The sequence below is a fragment of the Capra hircus genome, chromosome 14 (assembly GCF_001704415.2).
Source record: "Capra hircus breed San Clemente chromosome 14, ASM170441v1, whole genome shotgun sequence".
In the NCBI taxonomy this organism is placed as follows: Eukaryota; Metazoa; Chordata; class Mammalia; order Artiodactyla; family Bovidae; genus Capra; species Capra hircus.
This window is the reverse complement of record NC_030821.1, coordinates 90,890,791-90,910,615: the sequence shown is the minus strand read 5'-3', so window position 1 is coordinate 90,910,615 and position 19,825 is coordinate 90,890,791. Positions and strand designations below refer to the sequence as shown.

Genomic DNA, 19,825 nt, shown 5'->3' with positions numbered 1-19,825 from the left:
TTTTCTGAATGTTGAGCTTTAAGCCAATTTTTTCACTCTCCTCTTTCACTTTTATCAAGAGGCTCTTTAGTTCCTCTTCACTTTCTGCCATAAGGGTGGTGTCCTCTGCATATCTGAGGTTATTTATATTTCTCCTGGCAATCTTGATTCCAGCTTGTGCTTCTTCCAGCCTGGCATTTTGCATGATGTACTCTACATATAAGTTAAATAAGCAGGGTGTCAATGGAACCAATCCATTGTTTCACGTCCAGTTCTAATTGTTGCTTCTTAACCTGCACACAGATTTCTTAGGAGGCAGGTCAGGTCATTTGGTCTTCCCATCTTTCAGAATTTTCCACAGTTTGTTGGGATCCACACAGTCAAAGGCTTTAGTGTAGTCAATAAAGCAGAGGTAGATGTTTCTCTGGAACTCTCTTGCTTTTTCTTTTTTACTTTATTTTACTTTACAATACTGTATTGGTTTTGCCATACATCAACATGAATCCGCCACGGGTGTACATGAGTTCCCAATCCTTTTCCTATGATCCAATGGATGTTGGCAATTTGATCTCTGGTTCCTCTGCCTTTTCTAAATCCAGTTTGAACATCTGGAATTTCACGGTTCACATACTGTTGAAGCCTAGCTTGGAGAATTTTGAGTCTAGCTTGGAGAATCAATGTAGTACAAATGAATAAACAAAACTATGCAGAAACAGACTCACAGATACAGGGATCAAATTGCTGTTTGCCAGAAGGTAGGTGAGTGGGACTTTGGGGGAAATAGATGAAAGGGATTAAGAGAGTCAAATTTCCAGGAATATAATAAATAACTCATGGGAATATAATATATAGCATAGGGAATATGGTCAATAACATTGTGATAACTTTTTATGGTGACAGGTGATTACTAGACTTGTGACTATAATGTATATAAAGATTGAATCAGTATACTGTATGCCTGAAACAAATATAATATTGTATGTCAACTACACTTTAATAAAATTAAAAAATTAAAAACAAAAAACAAATAAAACTAAGTAAGTGCTTTCTTGTAAAACTCTTCCAAGAGGAAAGATCTAGAAAAATTTGCCTCTCTTAAATAATAGAGGACCTCAGGAGACCTGAGGTATATGGGACGTCAGCTGGATCATGCTTCCCAGGACTTCTTTGATCCTAATGTGGTACTTGCTTATTCACTCCTGGTGGCAGGAACAAATTAGGCCCTACAGTGAGGACCTAGGTGGGAATGAAAGACACCAGGGAGAGTGCTCTGCTCAGTGCACAATGGGAAGGCAATGATCAGAAACCCACAGGAGGCCAAAATCTAAAACTGCCTAGAAATGCCTTTGAATTTAAAATGGTGTTGACAATTACCTCTTTTAGGAATTTAGGAAAAATGCAAGTGAGGTGACCCAACTCAGAATCACACTGGCCTCTATTCTTTCTGTAGGAGGATCAGGGCGCTAATAGAGGGTCCACAAGTTTCATCATCAGAATCTTGGTAGCAGCAGTACCCCCCCCCATTCAGATTATATTGTGAACTTCTAAAATAGTCATATGTGGTTTTACTGCACTTTGTAGATACTGAATCTTTTACAAATTGAAGGTCTGTAGCAACTCTGTGTCAAAAAGTATTGGTGTTGCATTTCAAATTTTCATGATTATTATATTTGTTATGGCTTTATAAATGGGACAACAAAGTCTCAATGACAGCACATCTGTTTACAACATGGTTTCCTGAGCATTTTAAGCCAACTGCTGAGAACTATTGCTCAGAAAAAAGGTTCATTCCAAAATATTACTGCTCATTGACAATGTACCTGGTCACCCAGGAGACCTGTCAGAAACATACAACAAGATTCCTGTTATTTTCATGTAACCCATGGACCAAGGAGTCATTTTGACTTTCAAGTCTCATTCTTTAGAAAATATATTCTGTAAGGCTATAGCTGCCATAGACAGTGATTCATCTGATGGATCTGGGGGAAAATAGAAAAACTGACAGAAAAGATTCATGATCCTAGATGTAAAGAAGAACATTCATGATTCACAGGAAGAGGTCAAAATATCAACATTAACAGGAATTTGGAAGAAGTTGATTTCAACCCTCGTGGATGATGTGGAGGTGGTCAAGCCTTCAGTGGAGGAAGTAACTACAGGAGTGATGGAAACAGTAAGAACTAGAATTAGAAGTGGAGCCTGAAGATGGGATTGAATTGCTGCAATTTCATGATGAAACTTGAATGGAAGAAGGGTTGCTTCTTATGGATGAGCAAAGAAAGCGGTTTCTTGAGATAGGATTTACTCCTGGTAAAGAGGCAGTGAAGCTTGCTGAAATGACAACAAAGGATTTAGAATAGTGCATAAACTTAGTGATAAAACAGCAGCAGAATTTTGAGAGGACTGATTCCAACTTCAAGCGTGGATTAAAAAAAATGCTATCAAACAGCACTGCTGTTACAGAAAAATTATTTGCGAAAAGAAGAGTCAGTTGATGCAGCAAAGTTCATCATTGGCTCATTTTAAGAAATTGCCACAGCCACCCCAATCTTCAACAATCTACAGTGGGTCCTACAGTAGGTAGGACCCTGATCAGTCAGCAGCCACCAACATGGAGACAAGACTCTCCACCAGGAAGAAGATTATGAAGAGCTAAAGGCTCAGAGGATGGTTAGCAGATTTCAGTAATGAAGTAACTGCTAATTGAAGTATACATGTTGTTTTTTTAGATATAATACTATTGCATCCCCAACAGGCTACAGAATAGTACAAGCACAACCTTCATATGCACTGAGAAACCAGAAAATTCACAAGGCTTGATTCACTGCGATGTCTACTTCCCGGTAATGGCCTGGAACCATCCCATAATATCTGCGGGGCACGCTTGAAGTCTCATGTCAATTTCTCATTGCTCTCCACATGCTCCAGCTTCTCTGATAAGCCAAGAAAATTCTATAAAACCCCTTTAAATGTCTGTCCTTCCCTAAAGATAATGAGACAATAAAAGTCTCATTCTATAGTGCATGTCTCAAACCAAACTATGTCATTTCAAATGAAAATGGGTTTTTTTTTCTTGAAAAACATTGAAAAAAAAAAGTCCCTTTTAGAAATTTCTGAAAAGCCATCATCCAACAGAATTTGCGTGTGGGCAGAACACCTGGTGTCTCGCTCCGGCCCACGTTCTGCTTCTTCTGTGCTGGGTTTCTCACTTCAGCTTTCCTCAGACTCAGTCACACTGTGTCAAGAAGAGGACTAATCAGCTGACAGGCTCTGAGCTTTCATGGTCTCTAGGGTAACAGTACTTTTTATAATCATCCATCATGCACGGGGTAACAGTGTTATATGCATATTTTTTCCTTTTTGAGAAAACTTTTAAATTGAGCAGAGCAAAACTTTGAAGTTACTTCATAACTGCATATTCTGAGTACGTCATATCTATTTATCTACCAGAGAAAAACCCTTCAGTTCCTGTCAGCTGTGGTGAGGCACCAAGAATTGACCAGTAACCCTTCTCTTTACTATAATAAGGTTTCCTGATGTCTTTTGACAGGATTATCAATACAGCCTGACTACAGGCAAATATTTCTTAAAAACAAATCCTATAGTGCAAAGCTTTTTTGGACTGCCTTTCTGGAATGCAAAAGTAGGAAGTCAAGAAATACCTCCAGTAACAGGCAAATTTGGCCTTGGAGTACAAAGCGAAGTAGGTCAAAGGTTAAAAGAGTTTTGCCAAGAGAACGCACTGGTCATAGCAAACACCCTCTTCCAACAACACAAGAGAAGACTCTACACATGGACATCACCAGATGGCCAATACTGAAATCAGATTGATTATATTCTTTGCAGCCAAAGATGGAGAAGCTTTATATAGTCAGCATAAACAAGACCAGGAGCTGACTGTAGCTCAGATCATGAACTCCTTATTGTGAAATTCAGACTTAAATTGAGGAAAGTAGGGAAAACCACTAGACCACACAGGTATGACCTAAATCAAATCCCTTACAATTATACAGTGGAAATGACAAATAGATTCAAGGGACTAGATCTGATAAAGTGCCTGAAGAACTATGGACAGAGATTCATGACATTGTACAGGAGGCAGTGATCAGGACCATCCCCCCAAATAAGAAATGCAATAGGTAAAATGGTTTTCTGAGGAGGCCTTAAAAGTAGCTGTGAAAAGAAGAGAAGTGAAAGTCAAGGAGAAAAGGAACAATATACTCATTTGAATGCAGAGTTCCAAAGAATAACAAGGAGAGATAAGAAAGCCTTCCTCAGTGATCAATACAAAGAAATAAAGGAAAAAAATAGAATGGGAAACACTAGAGATCTCTTCAAGAAAATCAGAGATACCAAGGGAATATTTCATGCAAAGATGACCACAATAAAGGACAGAAATGGTATGGACCTACCAGAAGCAGAAGATATTAAGAAAAGGTGGCAAGAATACACAGAGGAACTATATAAAAAAGATCTTCATGACTCAGATAACCATGATGGTGTGATCACTCACCTAGAATTGGACATCTTGCAATGTGAAGTCAAGCGGGCCTTAGGAAGCATCACTACGAACAAGCTAGTGGAGGTGATGGAATTCCAGTTGAGCTATTTCAAATCCTAAAAGATGATGCTATGAAAGGGCTGCACTCAATATGCCAGCAAATTTGGAAAACTCAGCAAAAAGGTCAGTTTTCATTCCAATCCCAAAGAAAGGCAATGCCAAAGAATGCTCAAACTACCACAAAATTGCACTCATCTCACATGCTACCAAAATAATGCTCAAAATTCTCCAAGCCAGGCTTCAACAGTTCATGAACTGTGAAATTCCAGATGTTCAAGCTGAATTTAGAAAAAGCAGAGGAACCAGAGATCAAATTGCCAACATCTGTTGGATCATGAAAAAAGCAACAGAGTTCCAGAAAAACATCTATTTCTGTCTTATTGACTAGGCCAAAGCCTTTGACTGTGTGGATCACAACAAACTGTGGAAAATTCTGAAAGAGATGGGAATACCAGATTACCTTACCTGTTTCCTGAGAAATCTCTATGCAGGCCAAGAAGTAACAGAAACAGACATGGAACAACAGACTCATTCCAAATTGGGAAAGGAGTACATCAAGGCTGTATATTGTCTCCCTGCTTATTTAACTTCTATGCAGAGTACATCATGAGAAAAGCCAGACTGGATGAAGCACAAGCTGGAATCAAGATTGCCAGGAGAAATATCAATAACCTCAGATATGCAGATGACACCACCCTTATGGCAGAAAGTGAAGAACTAAAGAGCCTCTTGATGAAAGTGAAAGAGGAGAGTGAAAAAGTTGGCTTAAAGCTCAACATTCAGAAAACTAAGATAATGGCATCTGGTCCCATCACTTCATGGGAAATAGATGGAGAAACAGTGGAAACAGTGGCTGACTTTATTTTTTGGGGCTTCAAAATCACTGAAGATGGTGATTGCAACCATGAAATTAAAAGTTGGTTACTCTTTGGAAGGAAAGTTATGACCAACCTAGACAGCAGAGACATTACTTTGTCAACAAAGATCCATCTAGTCAAGGCTATGGTTTTCGCAGTAGTCATGTATTGATGTGAGAGTTGGACTATAAAGAAAGCTGAGTGCTGAGGAATTGATGCTTTTGAACTATAGTGTTGGAGAAGACTCTTGAGAGTCCCTTGGACTGAAAAGCGGTCCAACCAGTCCATCCTAAAGGATATCAGTCCTGGGTGTTCATTGGAAGGACTGATGCTAAAGCTGAAACTCCAATACTTTGGCCACCTGATGTGAAGAGCTGACTCATTTGAAAAGACTCTGTCGCTGGGAAAAATAGGAGGCAGGAGGAGAAGGGGACAACGGAGGATGAGATGGTTGGATGGCATCACTGACTCAATGGATATGAGTTTGAGTAAGTTCTGGGAGTTGGTGATGGACAAGGAAGCCTGGTGTGCTGCAGTCCATGGGGTTGCAGAGTCAGACATGATTGAGCGACTGAATTGAACTGAACTGAAACTGAGATACTGTGAAAATTTTGAGTAGACATCTGAGTTAATAAGGATAAATAAGCACAGATTATTGCTGTTATTATCATAGCAAAATTATTAAATATATTTAGATTAGCAGATATGATCAGGTTTAAATTTGAATGAATAGTTAAAAATCTATTTTCTGACATGTTAAATATTAACAAGATATCCTGTATTAAATGTATAGTACATACACATTTATATAATATATAACAAATATATTATATATAATCTATATACATATTTTATATGTATGAATACATGTTTTTAATATGTATTCTGGAGAAGGAAATGATGTTGCAAAAGAGTTGGATATGACTTAGTGAATAAACAACAAAATTGTATATTAATATACATAACTTATGACTTAACTGTGATTAGCATGTTATGAATACTAAGAGTGAAATAGCTGGTAAACACATATTGTCCTTGAAGACTTACCTTGGGGTCCAGGGTCTCCTGGAGGTCCAGGTAACCCATCCTTGCCTGGAGGCCCAGGCCTCCCATGAGCTTGAGCAGCCAGCATTGCTGCTGGGAGCTTGAGCTGGGATAGGAACACGGCCATCCTCTCTTCATTGATGAAAGGAAAAATAATACATCATGTTACAGAAACACTTTTTATGTCAAAAGTTTTCAAATTTGTTTCTCATGAAATTCAACAAAAATTGACTTGGTTTTCAATTTACGTACATCTAGTTTACCAACTGGTCTGATTGCTAAGAGATTTTTTGATTGTTCAAGTAAAACAATTGTACAAGGTTGCTTCAACATGAAGACAGATAAGTTGTGACAATGAGAGGCTCTGAGGACCTTCAGCAGTTCAGAGATGTCGCTAACCTAGTGGGCAACATCCTAGACTCTGATTAACCTCTGTGATGACTTGTAGAGAGAACTCAGGTTCGTATTAAAAAAATGGTTGTTATAATAAATGTAAGCCTCTTTCCAGCAATGCTGTGAATGTGCCTGTGGTGATTTAAAGTATGCTGATAAGGTCTTTGACAGTCCCTTCCAAGTGGAATTAGGTGGAGCCTAATCCTTCTATTACGAACTGTGGGCTGGACTTCCTTTTACTTTTAATGAATAAGAGAAAGGCAAGTAGGAAGACTAATTCATAAAGGCTTGTGACTTCCTGGCGGTTCTCTCTTAGCTTCTCATTCTGTAGGGAAGCCAGCTGCCACATCCTGAGAACACAAACAGACTTACATAGGGGTGAACTGAAGCCATCTGCCGACAGCCACATGAGTGAGGCTGGACGTGGCTCTCCCAGCCCCAGCCAAGCCCTCAGGGGACGTCAGCTGGCACTCTGAACATAATTCATGACAGACTGAGTCAGAACAACACAACTAAGCAACTCTGGAAGTCCCCGACCCAGAAAAAATGTGTGATGATAACCACTGTTGTTTTAAGCCACTGACGTTTTGAGAAACTTTCTTATTCAGTGGTAGGTGACACTTTATAGCACTGAACAAAACTGCATTACTGGACTTCCCTGGTGGCACAGTCGATAAGAGCCCACCTGCCAATGTAGGGGACAGGGTTCAACCCCTGGTCCGAGAAGATTTTACAAACTGTGGAGCAACTAAGCCCGTGCGCCACAACTACTGAACCTGGGCTCTAGACCTCTCGAGCCGCAGCTACTGGGCCCGCAAGCCACAGCTAACGAGCCCCTGTGTCGCAGCTACTTAAACCCATGAACCTAGAGCCTGTGCTCAGCAACAAGAGGGGTCACAGCAATGAGAAGCCTGAGCACTGCAGGAGGAGTAGCCCCTGCTCTCCGCAACTACGGAGAGCCCATGGGCAGCACCCAAGACCCAGCGCAGGCGCAAATCAACAAATACAGCAGTGTGCACAGGTCAGAAAGCCGCATTACTGACAAAGCGGTTTATTTATTGAAAGGATGCCCATCATAGTGATTTCATGGCACTGTTTAATTTCTGCTGCTGCTGCTGCTAAGTCGCTTCAGTCGTGTCTGACTCTGTGCGACCCCATAGACGGCAGCCCACCAGGCTTCCCCGTCCCTGGGATTCTCCAGGCAAGAACACTGGAGTGGGTTGCCATTTCCTTCTCCAATGCATGAAAGTGAAAAGTGAAAGTGAAGTCGCTCAGTTGTGTCTGACTCTTCGCGACATCATGGACTGCAGCCTACCAGGCCCCTCCACCCATGGGATTTTCCAGGCAAGAGTACTGAAGTGGGGTGCCATCGCCTTCTTCAGTTTAATTTCTAAGCTGGGCTAATGTTTTACTTTGTCAAAAACTAATGTATACTTTAAAAATAAAATGTCTTATGATACACCCTCATTCTTATTTATTTATTTTTTTTTTCTGGTTTGATTTTCACTTAGTTCCATTATCCAGCCTAAGTCTCAATAGGAAGGATATCTCATTTGGCCAAAGGAACAAATACAGCATTGGTGCCGAGAAGCATGTGCCCAGGGAATGCCAACTGGAGACAGTGAAAACAGCAAAAAGCCTCTGTACATTTTTGTGAGCCTCAAGAACATGCTGAAACTGAGAACACACAAGCTGCAGGAAGCTGACAAGTTATTCAGAACATTTAAACATCTTTTGCCAGTGTTGAGTGATGTGACCGTTATGCACTGAATACATCCTAAATCGCCTCAAGGACACAGCACTGTCCTACGTTCATCTACCAGGCTGCCTGTCACTGGGACCTAAACAGAGAGGCAAGGGAGGGCAGCGAGGACTGTGCCTGAGTGCTGCCTGCAGAGAGCTTGGCTGGCGGGTCATGAGAGTGTCCTCACAGGTGGAGTCAAACATCAATACACTACTGCGTGTGAAATGAACAACCACGGACCTACGGTATAGCATAGGGACTCTGCTCAGTGTTCTCTAACGATCTAAACGGGAAAAGAATCTGAAAAATAGTGGACACATGTATACATGCATATGTACAACTGAACCACTTTACTGCACGCCTGAAACTAACACAACAGCTTTGATCAACTATATGCTCCAATATAAAATAAAAAGCTAAATGTCAGCAAAAAAGTGCCTATACAATGTAGACTATGGGGATGTTAATAACTCTTAATATTTAAACAATTTGAAAAATGATGAACTTCAAAAAAGGTAAATTTGAAAATGTAAATAAGAATTTTCACTCTAGAATTCCTAAACGTCATATTATTAAACATTAAATTAAATTAAACGTTCTCCATAAACAGGGCCTAACATTTTCTGTATTCAGTGCTCTTGTTGTGGGATCATGGAGATAGCTTGAGAGATGATCATTTCAGTAACAACTATTATCCATGTTTTTATAAGTCCCATGCACTATAATGATTTTCTGCTGATAAGCTTTATTTTATGACTAGAAATCTGTCATACATTCTCAGAATTATTTTTCTAATAATCAAGTCACAGTTATACTTATTCTTGGTTATTAATATCACATAGACCATTGTTTAAATTTTACCTCAGAAACATATTCGATATTTTACCACTATGTCATTGGGAAGATCCCCTGGAGAAGGGAACAGCTACCTACTCTGGTATTCTTGCGAGGAGAAATCCATGGACAGAGGAGCCTGCTAGGCTATAGTCCATAGTGTCTCAGAGTCAGACATAACTGAGTGACTAACACCCTTACAAAGCTCATATTTAACAAATCTAATATATACACAACTAGATTTAAAACAGAAAACTGGAGGAGGGCATGTCCTTGCTATGGCAAAAAGAAACAGTATTCTTTTCACGTATTTTCTTTAAAAAGCAAATTTAAATGATTTCATTTGTGAAACTAACCACAATTTTTTGAAGATATAGCTAATAAGTATTAAGAAATGAATCTTTCATGTGAAAAATTCCAGAAAAGTGTTTTATTGATTACATTAGTGTTAATTTTGCAAGTAAGGACAAAATGACTGTAACACATTAGAATCCATAGCTGCCAGCTGGGAAAAACAAGGGCCAAATCATAGAGACCTGTAAAGAAGTACCTCAACTTTTTCCAGACTTTTCACTCAGTGTAGTTTTATTTGAACTTGAAAGATACTTTTCACATAAACAGATATGTCTGTTTCATAAATTTTTGATGAAGTTACTCTTGAGAGTAACCTATTTTTCAACAAGCTTTCAATAAAAACTTTTGTTTAAAAAATGTAGGTCCATACACTGTTTAGGAAATAAAGCAAAATTATTTTCAAATAGAATTATTAAAGAAAAAACCCCAACAAATGTGGAGTATTAGCTGTGCTTATCAAAAGAGTAATCACCCTACACTCACATTCTGAAATCAAGAAGAAGCCAGAATGGAAACAGGACAGTGTCCACAGGACCAGAATCTCCAGTGAAGATTTACTGACTGTGATGATGGGGACCGATGAGGACTGATAGCTCATCTCCAAAAGTGACATTAAGTCACTGACTTTCCAGTAACACTTTTCATTACCTGTCTATCTGAGGCATGTTTGCTTGATGTGAATACATCTGCTGAGTAACTATATATAAAACAAATTTGCAATTAATATATATATAGTTTTGCAAATCATCCCATTGAATATAGATAGAATATCTTTACATTAATTGTAACTGAGTATTTTATAAAAATATGAAATTCACTGATTACAGCTTGAAACTTTGCTTATTAGTTATTGTTTTGCACTTAAAAGATACATACTTCAGTACAATTTTTCTTAATTTGAGACATACCTCTTTGAATTCCTTCAATGTCTAAACAAAATATTCCTATCACTACTTTTTCCTCTTTAACATATGAATTGAATTTACAAGTACTTTGCTTTTGGTGCTTTTAAAGATTTTCAGCAAAACAGTTTTTAAAAAAATGTTAAAATTAATTTATTTTAATTGGAGGCTAATTACTTTACAATATTGTGGTGGCTTTTGCCATACGTCGACATGAATTGGCCACGGGTGTATATATGTCCTCCCCCGATCCTGAACACCCCTCCCAACTCCATCTCCACCCCATCCCGATGTATTTTTTAAAATTTATTATTTTTTTTATTGAAAGATAATTGATTTACAGAATTTTGCTGTTTTCTGTCAAACCTCAACATGAATCAGCCATAGGTATATATATATCCCCTCCCTTTTGAAACTCCCTCCACTCTCCCACCCCATCTCACCCCGCTAGGCTGATACAGAGCCCCTGTCTGAGTTTCCTGAGCCATACAGCAAATTCCCGTTGGCTATCTATTTTACATATGGTAATGTAAGTTTCTGTGTTGACTCTTTCCATACATCTCACCCTCTCCTTCCCTCTCCTCATGTCCATAAGTATATTCTCTACGTCTGCTTCTCCACTGTTGTATTCTAACACATATATACGGAATCTAGAAAAATGGTACTGAAGAATTTATTTACAGGGCAACAATATTTTTTAAATAATTACTTCTAGCTGTAAATTATCTAGCTTTAAGATACACTCAGGAACAGTCATTTAGCATAAGAGTAATTACTTCCTCTGAACCATACTCTAATGCTCTATAATTTTAAATAATACATTTCTGAGCCAGTAAATAAATTATAAAGACCTGTATTCTTAATTGTTTTTCCTCTGTTTTCACGGATCTTTGGTCAATAAACTGTTTTTGGCTATGCTTTCTAATGAGGCAGGAAACTAAAGAATCTGAATAGGAGCTTGCATAAAGCAGACACACAGAGGCCATCTGCCAAGGCAAACCCACAGCAGTCACAGCAGTCATTCTAACAGATGAGACCGGGGCGGGCCTTCCTTGGAGAAAGGGCTCGTTAATATCAAGCAGACATGAATATTAATGTGGTGATAAAGTACATCAGACAGAGATGGAAGGGACATTCAGACATCATCCAACCCATGGCCTACCTTCTATTTCACAGATAGAATTTGTAAATATTTTCAAAGAAAGACTCATCTTTTTCTCCTAAAGCCCATTCAAATGTTTAATTGCCCATTTTCTTGATAGAGCTTCAACTTATTTTCTTTTGTTACTCCATTATGGAAACAGAGACTAGTTACTGAGTGATTTCCCTTGGGAAATCAGTCATTAATTTGATAATATTGTTATGTCTTGGCCTTCAGGTTAACTTTTACTCATAGGCTTGGCAATCTGTTCTGTAAATCACTTTTTTGGTTCTACTATTCTGGGCCTTTCCATATATCTCTTGAATGTGGAAACCAAAATTAAATAGTTATCTCCTAATGAATAAAAATATCAGAAGAGCAATTTCCTTTCATATCTTAAGAATGATGTTCCAGTTTCATATTAACTGTTAATTCAGCAGCATCATTTGGTGGCTTCACATTTGCTTAGGTTGCTCATCATGACTCAAGGGTTGCTACTGCTACGTCTAACTCTGGCTTGATCTAATCCTTTGTTACCTTTGTTGCTTTGAAATGTTATTATGAGTAAAGACACATGTGTCTGCTTTAACTCCTTCTTATATCCCTACAAAAACAATAGTAAATTATTTTTAAAGGCATAAAACCATGAGAATAGGAGAATACCATCATGAAAGGAGATGACATTAAACTGTAGAAGCTCTCAGATGGTGGAGGGGGATAACTTCGCAGACTCACAAAAACCAAATCTTTACACTGGAAGCTGAGGGACAGCCTGTGTCAAACCATAGAATCTTTAAAATATTCAGAATTGACTGCATGAGTTACATGTAGAAGTGAGGATGAAGGAGGGGAACTGAAATGAGGGAGACTGGTTGGAAGCCTGTTTAGGAAATGGTCTTAAAATCCCTTTCTCTGCTTGCGCAGCTGGCTCACTGCCCCTTCCCAATTTCAGCCTGAAGGTTTATTATCTGAAAAGCGTAAACAGACCATCTCTGCATGGAAAACCACAGACTGTGTTGAGACCCAGGCTTCCAGACTGAGAAAAAGGAGAAGAGATGGAAATTGCAATGCTTGGAGCTGAGGCCCCAGCAGGAGTCTTCTACCCTGCTCCCCAGATGGTAGCAGCCAGGCAGGTAATACAAGTGTTTCCTCTGGGGAATCTGATCAGAATGAGACTTCAAGACACTGAAGTTGAGGGTCCTTCAATTAAAAAAAAAAACCCAACTAGACTACCTACAATAAAGCTCATGGTTGGCAATCCCATCATTCACTCCTAATAGTCCATCAGTTTTTTCTAGAGCCCATGCTTTTGCATGATCAGATAGCCAAGGATGACTGGCACTGAGGAAACCCTCTAAGTTGTGTGATAGACTTAAACAAACTGAAAGAAGTCGAGTGCAAGAAACAGAGACTATAATGTGGCAAATACTTTTTAAAATTACATCTCCAATTGTGTCTACCTATGAGATGATATGCATATATACAAATTTGTTGTTGTTCAGTCCCTGAGTTGTGTCTGACTCTTTGTGACCACATAAACTGCAGCTCACCAGGCTTCCTTGTCCTTCTCTATCTCCTAGAGTTTGCTCAAACTCAAGTCCATTGAGTCAGTGATGCTATCTAACCATCACATCCTCTGTCATCCCATTCTCTTGCCCTCAAATTTTCTCAGCATTAGAGTCTTTTCCAATGAGTCAGCTCTTTGCAACACATGACCAAAGTATTGGAGCTTCAACTTCAACATCAGTCCTTCCAATGAAAATTCAGGGCTGATTTCCTTTGGGATTGACTGGCTTGATCTCCTTGCAGTCCAAGGGACTCTCAAGAGTCTTCTCCAGCACCACAGTTCAAAAGCATCAATTCTTCGGCACTCAGCTTTCTTTATGGTCCAACTCACATCCATACATGACTACTGGAAAAACCATAGCTTTGACTACACAGACCTTTGTGGGCAAAGTGATGTCTTTGCTTTTTAATACACTGCCTAGGTTTGTAATAGTTTTTCTTCAAAGGAGCAAGCACCTTTTAATTTCATGACTTCAGTCACTGTCTGCAGTGATTTTCAGTTCAGTTTGCGACCCCATGAACCACAGCATACCAGGCCTCCCTGTCCATCACCAACTCCCGGAGCTTACCCAAACTCATGTCCATTGAGTCAGTGATGCAATCTAACCATCTCATCCTCTGTCGTCCCCTTCTCCTTTTTCCCTCAATCTTTCCCAGCATCAGGGTCTTTCGAAATGAGTCAGCTCTTAGCATCAGGTGGCCAAAATGTTGGAGTTTCAGCTTCAACATCAGTCCTTCCAATGAACACCCAGGACTGATATCCTTTAGGATGGACTGGTTGGATCTCCTTGAAGTCCAAGGGACTCTCAAGAGTCTTCTCCAACACCACACTTCAAAAACATCAATTCTTCTGTGCTCAGCTTTCTTTATAGTCCAACTCTCACATCCATGCATGACTACTGGAAAAACCATAGCCTTGACTAGACGGACCTTTGTTGACAAAGTAATGTCTCTGCTTTTTAATATGCTGTCTAGGTTGGTCATAACTTTCCTTCCAAGGAGTAAGCAGTGATTTTGGAGCCCAAGAAAATAAAATCTGTTACTGTTTCCATTGTTTCCCCATCTACTTGCCATGAAGTGATGGAACTGGATGCGATGATCTTATTTTTTGAATGCTGAAATCTAAGCAAGCTTTTTCACTCTCCTCTTTCACCTTCATCAAGAGACTCTTTGGCTCCTATTTGCTTTCTGCCACTAGAGTGGTTATCATATGCTTCTCTGAGGTTGTTGATATTTCTCCTGGCAATCTTAATTCCAGCTTGTGAGTCATCTAGCCCAGCATTTCATGTGATGTAGTCTGCAAATAAGTTAAATAAGCAGGGTGACAATATACAGACTTGATGTTCTCCTTTCCCAATCTGGAACCAGTCCATTGTTCCATGTCCAGTTCTAACTGTTGCTTCTTCTCCTTTATACAAGTTCCTCAGGAAGCAAGTAAGGTGGTCTGGTCTTCAAGAACTTTCCAGTTTGTTGTGACCCACACAAAGGCTTTACTGCAGTCACTGAGGCAGATGCTTTTTTGGCATTCTCATGCTTTTTCTATGATCCAATGGATATTGGCAACTTGATCCCTGGTTCCTCTGCCTTTTCTGAATGCAGCTTGTACACCTGGAAGTTCTCAGTTCATGTATTGTTGAAGCCAAGCTTGAAGGATTTTGAGCATTATCTTGCTGCTGCTGCTGCTGCTGCTGCTGCTAAGTTGTTTCAGTTGTGTTTGACTCTGTGTGACCCCATAGACAGAAGCCCACCAGGCTCCCCCATCCCTTGGATTCTCCAGGCAAGAACACTGGAGTGGGTTGCCATTTCCTTCTCCAATGCATGAAAGTGAAAAGTGAAAGGGAAGTCTCTCAGTTGTGTCTGACTCTTCGTGACCCCATGGACTGCAGCCTACCAGGCTCCACTGTCCATGGAATTTTCCAGGCAAGAGGACTGGAGTGGGGTGCCATTGCCTTCTCCAATTACCTTGCTAGCATGTCACATGAGTGCAATTGTACAGTAGTTTGAAGATTCTTCGGCATTGCCTTTCTTTGGGATTGGAATGTAAATTGACCTTTTCCAGTCCTGTGGCCACTGCTGAGTTTTCCAAATTTGCTGATATATTGAGTGCAGCACTTGCTTCGTCTTTTATGATTTGAAATAACTCAGCTGGAATTCCATTACCTCCACCAGCTTTCTTCATTGTGATGTTTCTTGACTCTGCACTCCCAGATGTCTGGCTCTGGGTGAGTCATCACATCCTCATGGTTATGCAGGTCATTAAGACCTCTTTTGTACAGTTCTTCTGTGCATTCTTGCCACCTCCTCTTAATATCTTCTGCTTCTGTTAGGTTCTTACGGTTTCTGTCCTTCCTCGTGCCCATTCTTGCATGTAGCATTCCCTTGATCTCTCTAATTTTCTTGAGGAGACCTCTAGTCTTCCACATTCTATTGCTTTCCTCTATTTCATTACACTGCTCACTTAAGAAGGCTTTCTTGTCTCTCCTTGCTGTTCTCTGGAACTCTGCATCCAGTCGGGTATATCTTTCCTTTTCTCCTTGCCTTTCACTTTTCTTCTTTCTTCAGCTATTTTCAGTCCTTCTCAGATAACCACTTTGCCTTCTTGCATTTCTTTTTCTTTGGGATGGGTACACTTTCTTTGGGTACGCTTCCTGTACAATGTTATGAACCTCTGTCCACAGTTCTTCAGGCACTCTGTCTATCAGATCTAATCCTTTGTATTTATTCATTACCTCCACTGTATAACCATAAGGGATTTGATATAGGTCATACCTGAGTGATCTAGTGGTTTTCCCTACTTTCTTCAATTTAAGCCAAAACTCTGCAATAAGGGCTCATGGTCTGAGCCATGGTCAGCTCCAGGTCTTGTTTTTGCTGACTGAATAGAGCATGTATACAAATACACATATAAATTAACATCCCTCATTGTAGATATATTGAAAGAAGAGAACAGGATAATACTTACTAACACGTGTGTGTGAGTGTGGTGTGCTCAGTCATGTCCAGCTCTTTTTGACCTCATGGACTGTAGCTCACCAGGCTCCTCTCTCCAAGGGATTCCCTAGGCAAGAATACTGGAGTGGGTTGCCATTCCCTTCTCCAGGGAATCTTCCTGACACAGGGATTGAACTGAGGTTTGCTGGATTGCAGGCAGATTCTTTACTGTCTGAGCCACCAGGAGCTTCCCCTTCTCAAGGTTCAGGGCTATTAAAGATGCAGATGTTACATGAGGCCTCAGGTGTCCTGACTTTGGGGCTGACTTTACAGATGTGCTACCTTCCACCCTCAGAAGGTTGCCCCTGCTTGATTTAATGTTCTGCTGTTGCTTTCTTATAATTCTTAATAATTTTTGAACAATGCACTTGCATTTTCCTTTTGCACTGAATCCTGAAAATTACCTGGTCTTGCCTATGCCTCTATTATTTTTCATTGTTTCCATGAGAGCTTGAGATGTCCTTTTGCTTTTCAGATGTTTGAGGGATGCTTGTTGTGGGGGAATGTTTGGATTGCAAAGTTTGGAGTGTATTTCATGATGCTTGATTCCAAAGTCAAAAAAGTAAAGGAGATGCTAATATTTTAAGGGAAATGTTAAAATTACAAGGAGAAAACTCATAACTCAAAAGAAAAAAGAAGAGTGGATAATTGTATTAAAAACTATCAGGTCAGAGCAAGATAAAGATACTTAGTAGAGAGCAAGATGAAATCAGCAGCATGAATTCATGACCTTTGAAAAAACTGTTTTTTTTTTTTTTCTATTTTGTCACTGAAGCGACATAAGTCCCTGGGCTACTCTGCTCTCTCTCTAGTGCTCACGTGAAATAAGATGATGTCCACTCAAGTGCTGACATTTTGTTCTGTCCTACTAATTTCTGCTTAAAATAATCAGGCTTCCTGGAGAGAGTAACTCCATGCTGGCAGTGAAAGCCTTAAGATGAACTTGGGGTATCTTGCAATCTTACTCCCTGGAAAATTCAACAATGCATTTTTAGCTTAGCAAAGAGAGGATGCTGTGCAAAAGAAGCAGGAATCATGAACTGATGAGGATTTATTTTCTAAAGACACTTTGCACCTTATTAAGCTCATAGTTGAGGGGAGTGATCCTGACTTTTGCAAATCATTTGACAAAATTATGTAACATCCTTGTAAATAAAGAAATGTGGATTAGATTTTAAGACAACTATTTGGATTCAGAGCTTGCTAAAATAGATTAAATAAATGCTTTACAAATGGGCAGGAGGAACTCAATGGTGTTCAGACCTAATCCTTTTAACTCAACATTTCTATCAAAAATTATGACATGCCTATGAAATTTAGAGATGACACAAAGTTATGAGGGTCAGGCAACCTGCCCTACAACGAGACAAGATTCCAAAAGATATTTTCAGGTTGGAACAATGTATGCATGAGTATCACTTAAAGTTGAGTAAAAATAGACAAAAATCACACACTTACATTTAAAAAATGAACACAAAGCATAATGAGAAACATTCAATTTTTTTAAAGTTTCTATAAGGTGGATGGAGGGTTGTTAGCTCAACAGTGTGATATGGATACTTTTTTTTTTTTTAAAGGAACACTATCTTAGGCTGCATTATTGAAGTATCTAAATCAGGGGTCAGAAAGCTTTCTTGGAGAAGGGTCACAAAGTAAATATTTGAGGCTTGGGAGGCCACACAGTCCCTGTCATATACTTAACCCTGCTGTCCAGCATGAAAGCGAGCAGAGAAAATACATTAAAAAATGAGTGTGACTACACTCCTATGACACTATTTATGGATACAGATTTGAATTTCTGATCATTTCGCATGTCATGAAATATTATTTTGATTTAAAAAACATTTAGAAATGTATCCTCCTTCCACGGGCTTCCCAGGTGGCACTAGTGATAAAGAACCTGCCTGCTAATGCGGAAGACAAAAGGGACACAGGTTTGATCCCTGGGTTGGGAAGATCGCTGGAGGAGATAATGGCAACCCACTCCGGGGAAATCCCATGGAGAGAGGAGCCTGGCAGGCTATAGTCTATAGGATTGCAAAGAGTCGGACATGACCGAAGGGACTTAGCATGCAAGCAAACACCTCCTTCCACCTGCCAAAAAGGTAAAAGCACTTCTTAGCTTGTGGCTGTAACAGCAATGAGAGGCAGGTAAACAGGGCTGGTGGCCATGGTTCACTGAGCCTGGTCCAGATCCCTAGACACTGTCCTCTCCCTGGTCACAATACCCCTGGGGAATGAGGGCCGTTTCTCCAGGGCGATGGCCTGGGGGAACCGGACATGCTCCATGGAGGAGAAGATTAAGGAGGGGTGCTGTGGGTGCTCACTCAGAGGGCTGTCATGTGAAGAGAAGGTTCTTTCCCCGTGGTGGCTTCAGACCAGGAATAAGGAGGGAACTTACAAGGAGGCAAACTTAGCTCCATGTGAGTAAGAAGCTCCTATCTGTGCTGCCCCATCCTAGGACAGGTCACCTCTCAAGGCGGATGGTGCATAGCATCTTTGGACAAACGTTGCTGGAGAGACTGTCAGCAGCAGAGGGGAAGGAGGAAGCAGGGACAATGCAGAAATGTGTACTCAGCAAATCTCACCTTCAAAAATCCTCAGAACTTCTTGATTAATATACTTCTTTATTTCTTCAAATGAAACCACATCAGCCTAAAGAAGAGGAAGAAAAGGTCTGTTAATACAGAACCTAGCACAAATGAATAAAGAACAGAAGTAGTGGGTTGGCATGCATGCTGTAAATGTCTGTAGAGATTCATTGATCTAGCAAAATAGTTTCGTCCTTTGTAATAATCCCTGGATACTGGTAAAATCAATATTTAACCGATTCTATTATGTGTCTTCAAAGGATGAACACTCTAACTGTGTTGATTCTTTAACATGTTTCATTCATGAGCTAAAGCTTACTGAGTTTTACCCACTTCATGGTCAAGTTTATTTTGCAATTTACACACTGCAACCAAACCTGTATTAAGCAATTTTCTTTTCTTTTTAACATTTTTATTTATTTAGTTTTGGCCATACGCCAAAAACATTTACGGCTCCGCGCGGCATTTCTCTATTTGTGGCGACTGGGGACTGCTCCCGAGTTGCGGTGCTCGGGCTTCTCACTGGTAGCTTCTCTCACTGCAGAGCACAGGCTCTAGGGTAGAGAGGCTTCGGCAGCTGTGCACACGGTCACAAGTGGTGGTGCATGGGTTCGGTTGCTTCGTGGAATGTGGGATCTTCCCGGACCAGGGATTAAAGCAGTGTTTCCTGCATTGGCAGGTGGACCCTTTGATGGATTACTGGAAGTCTGAAACTTTCTTGATACAAAATGCTGTGGAGTCTGGTAAAGGGAAGTAGGTAGATGATGCCACTTGACTTTTTAACCCCTTTACAAATAAATCTACATGAATTTGACCAAGAACCTAACATTCATAATAGCATTTAACATTTATAATAGTAATGTTTTAT

General features: G+C 39.9%; 1 protein-coding gene across 1 annotated transcript in view; it reads right to left on the bottom strand.

The window, feature by feature from the left end:
- COL19A1 (collagen type XIX alpha 1 chain) overlaps positions 1-19,825 on the bottom strand; it is a 114,952-nt gene that overhangs the window by 5,792 nt on the left and 89,335 nt on the right. Inside the window, exons 32-33 of the mRNA XM_018058814.1 lie at positions 18,955-19,021; positions 6,445-6,573 (exon numbers count right to left, since the gene is read on the bottom strand). Coding sequence (XP_017914303.1) covers positions 6,445-6,573; positions 18,955-19,021 — 196 coding nt within the window. The remainder of the gene's footprint in view (positions 1-6,444; positions 6,574-18,954; positions 19,022-19,825) is intronic.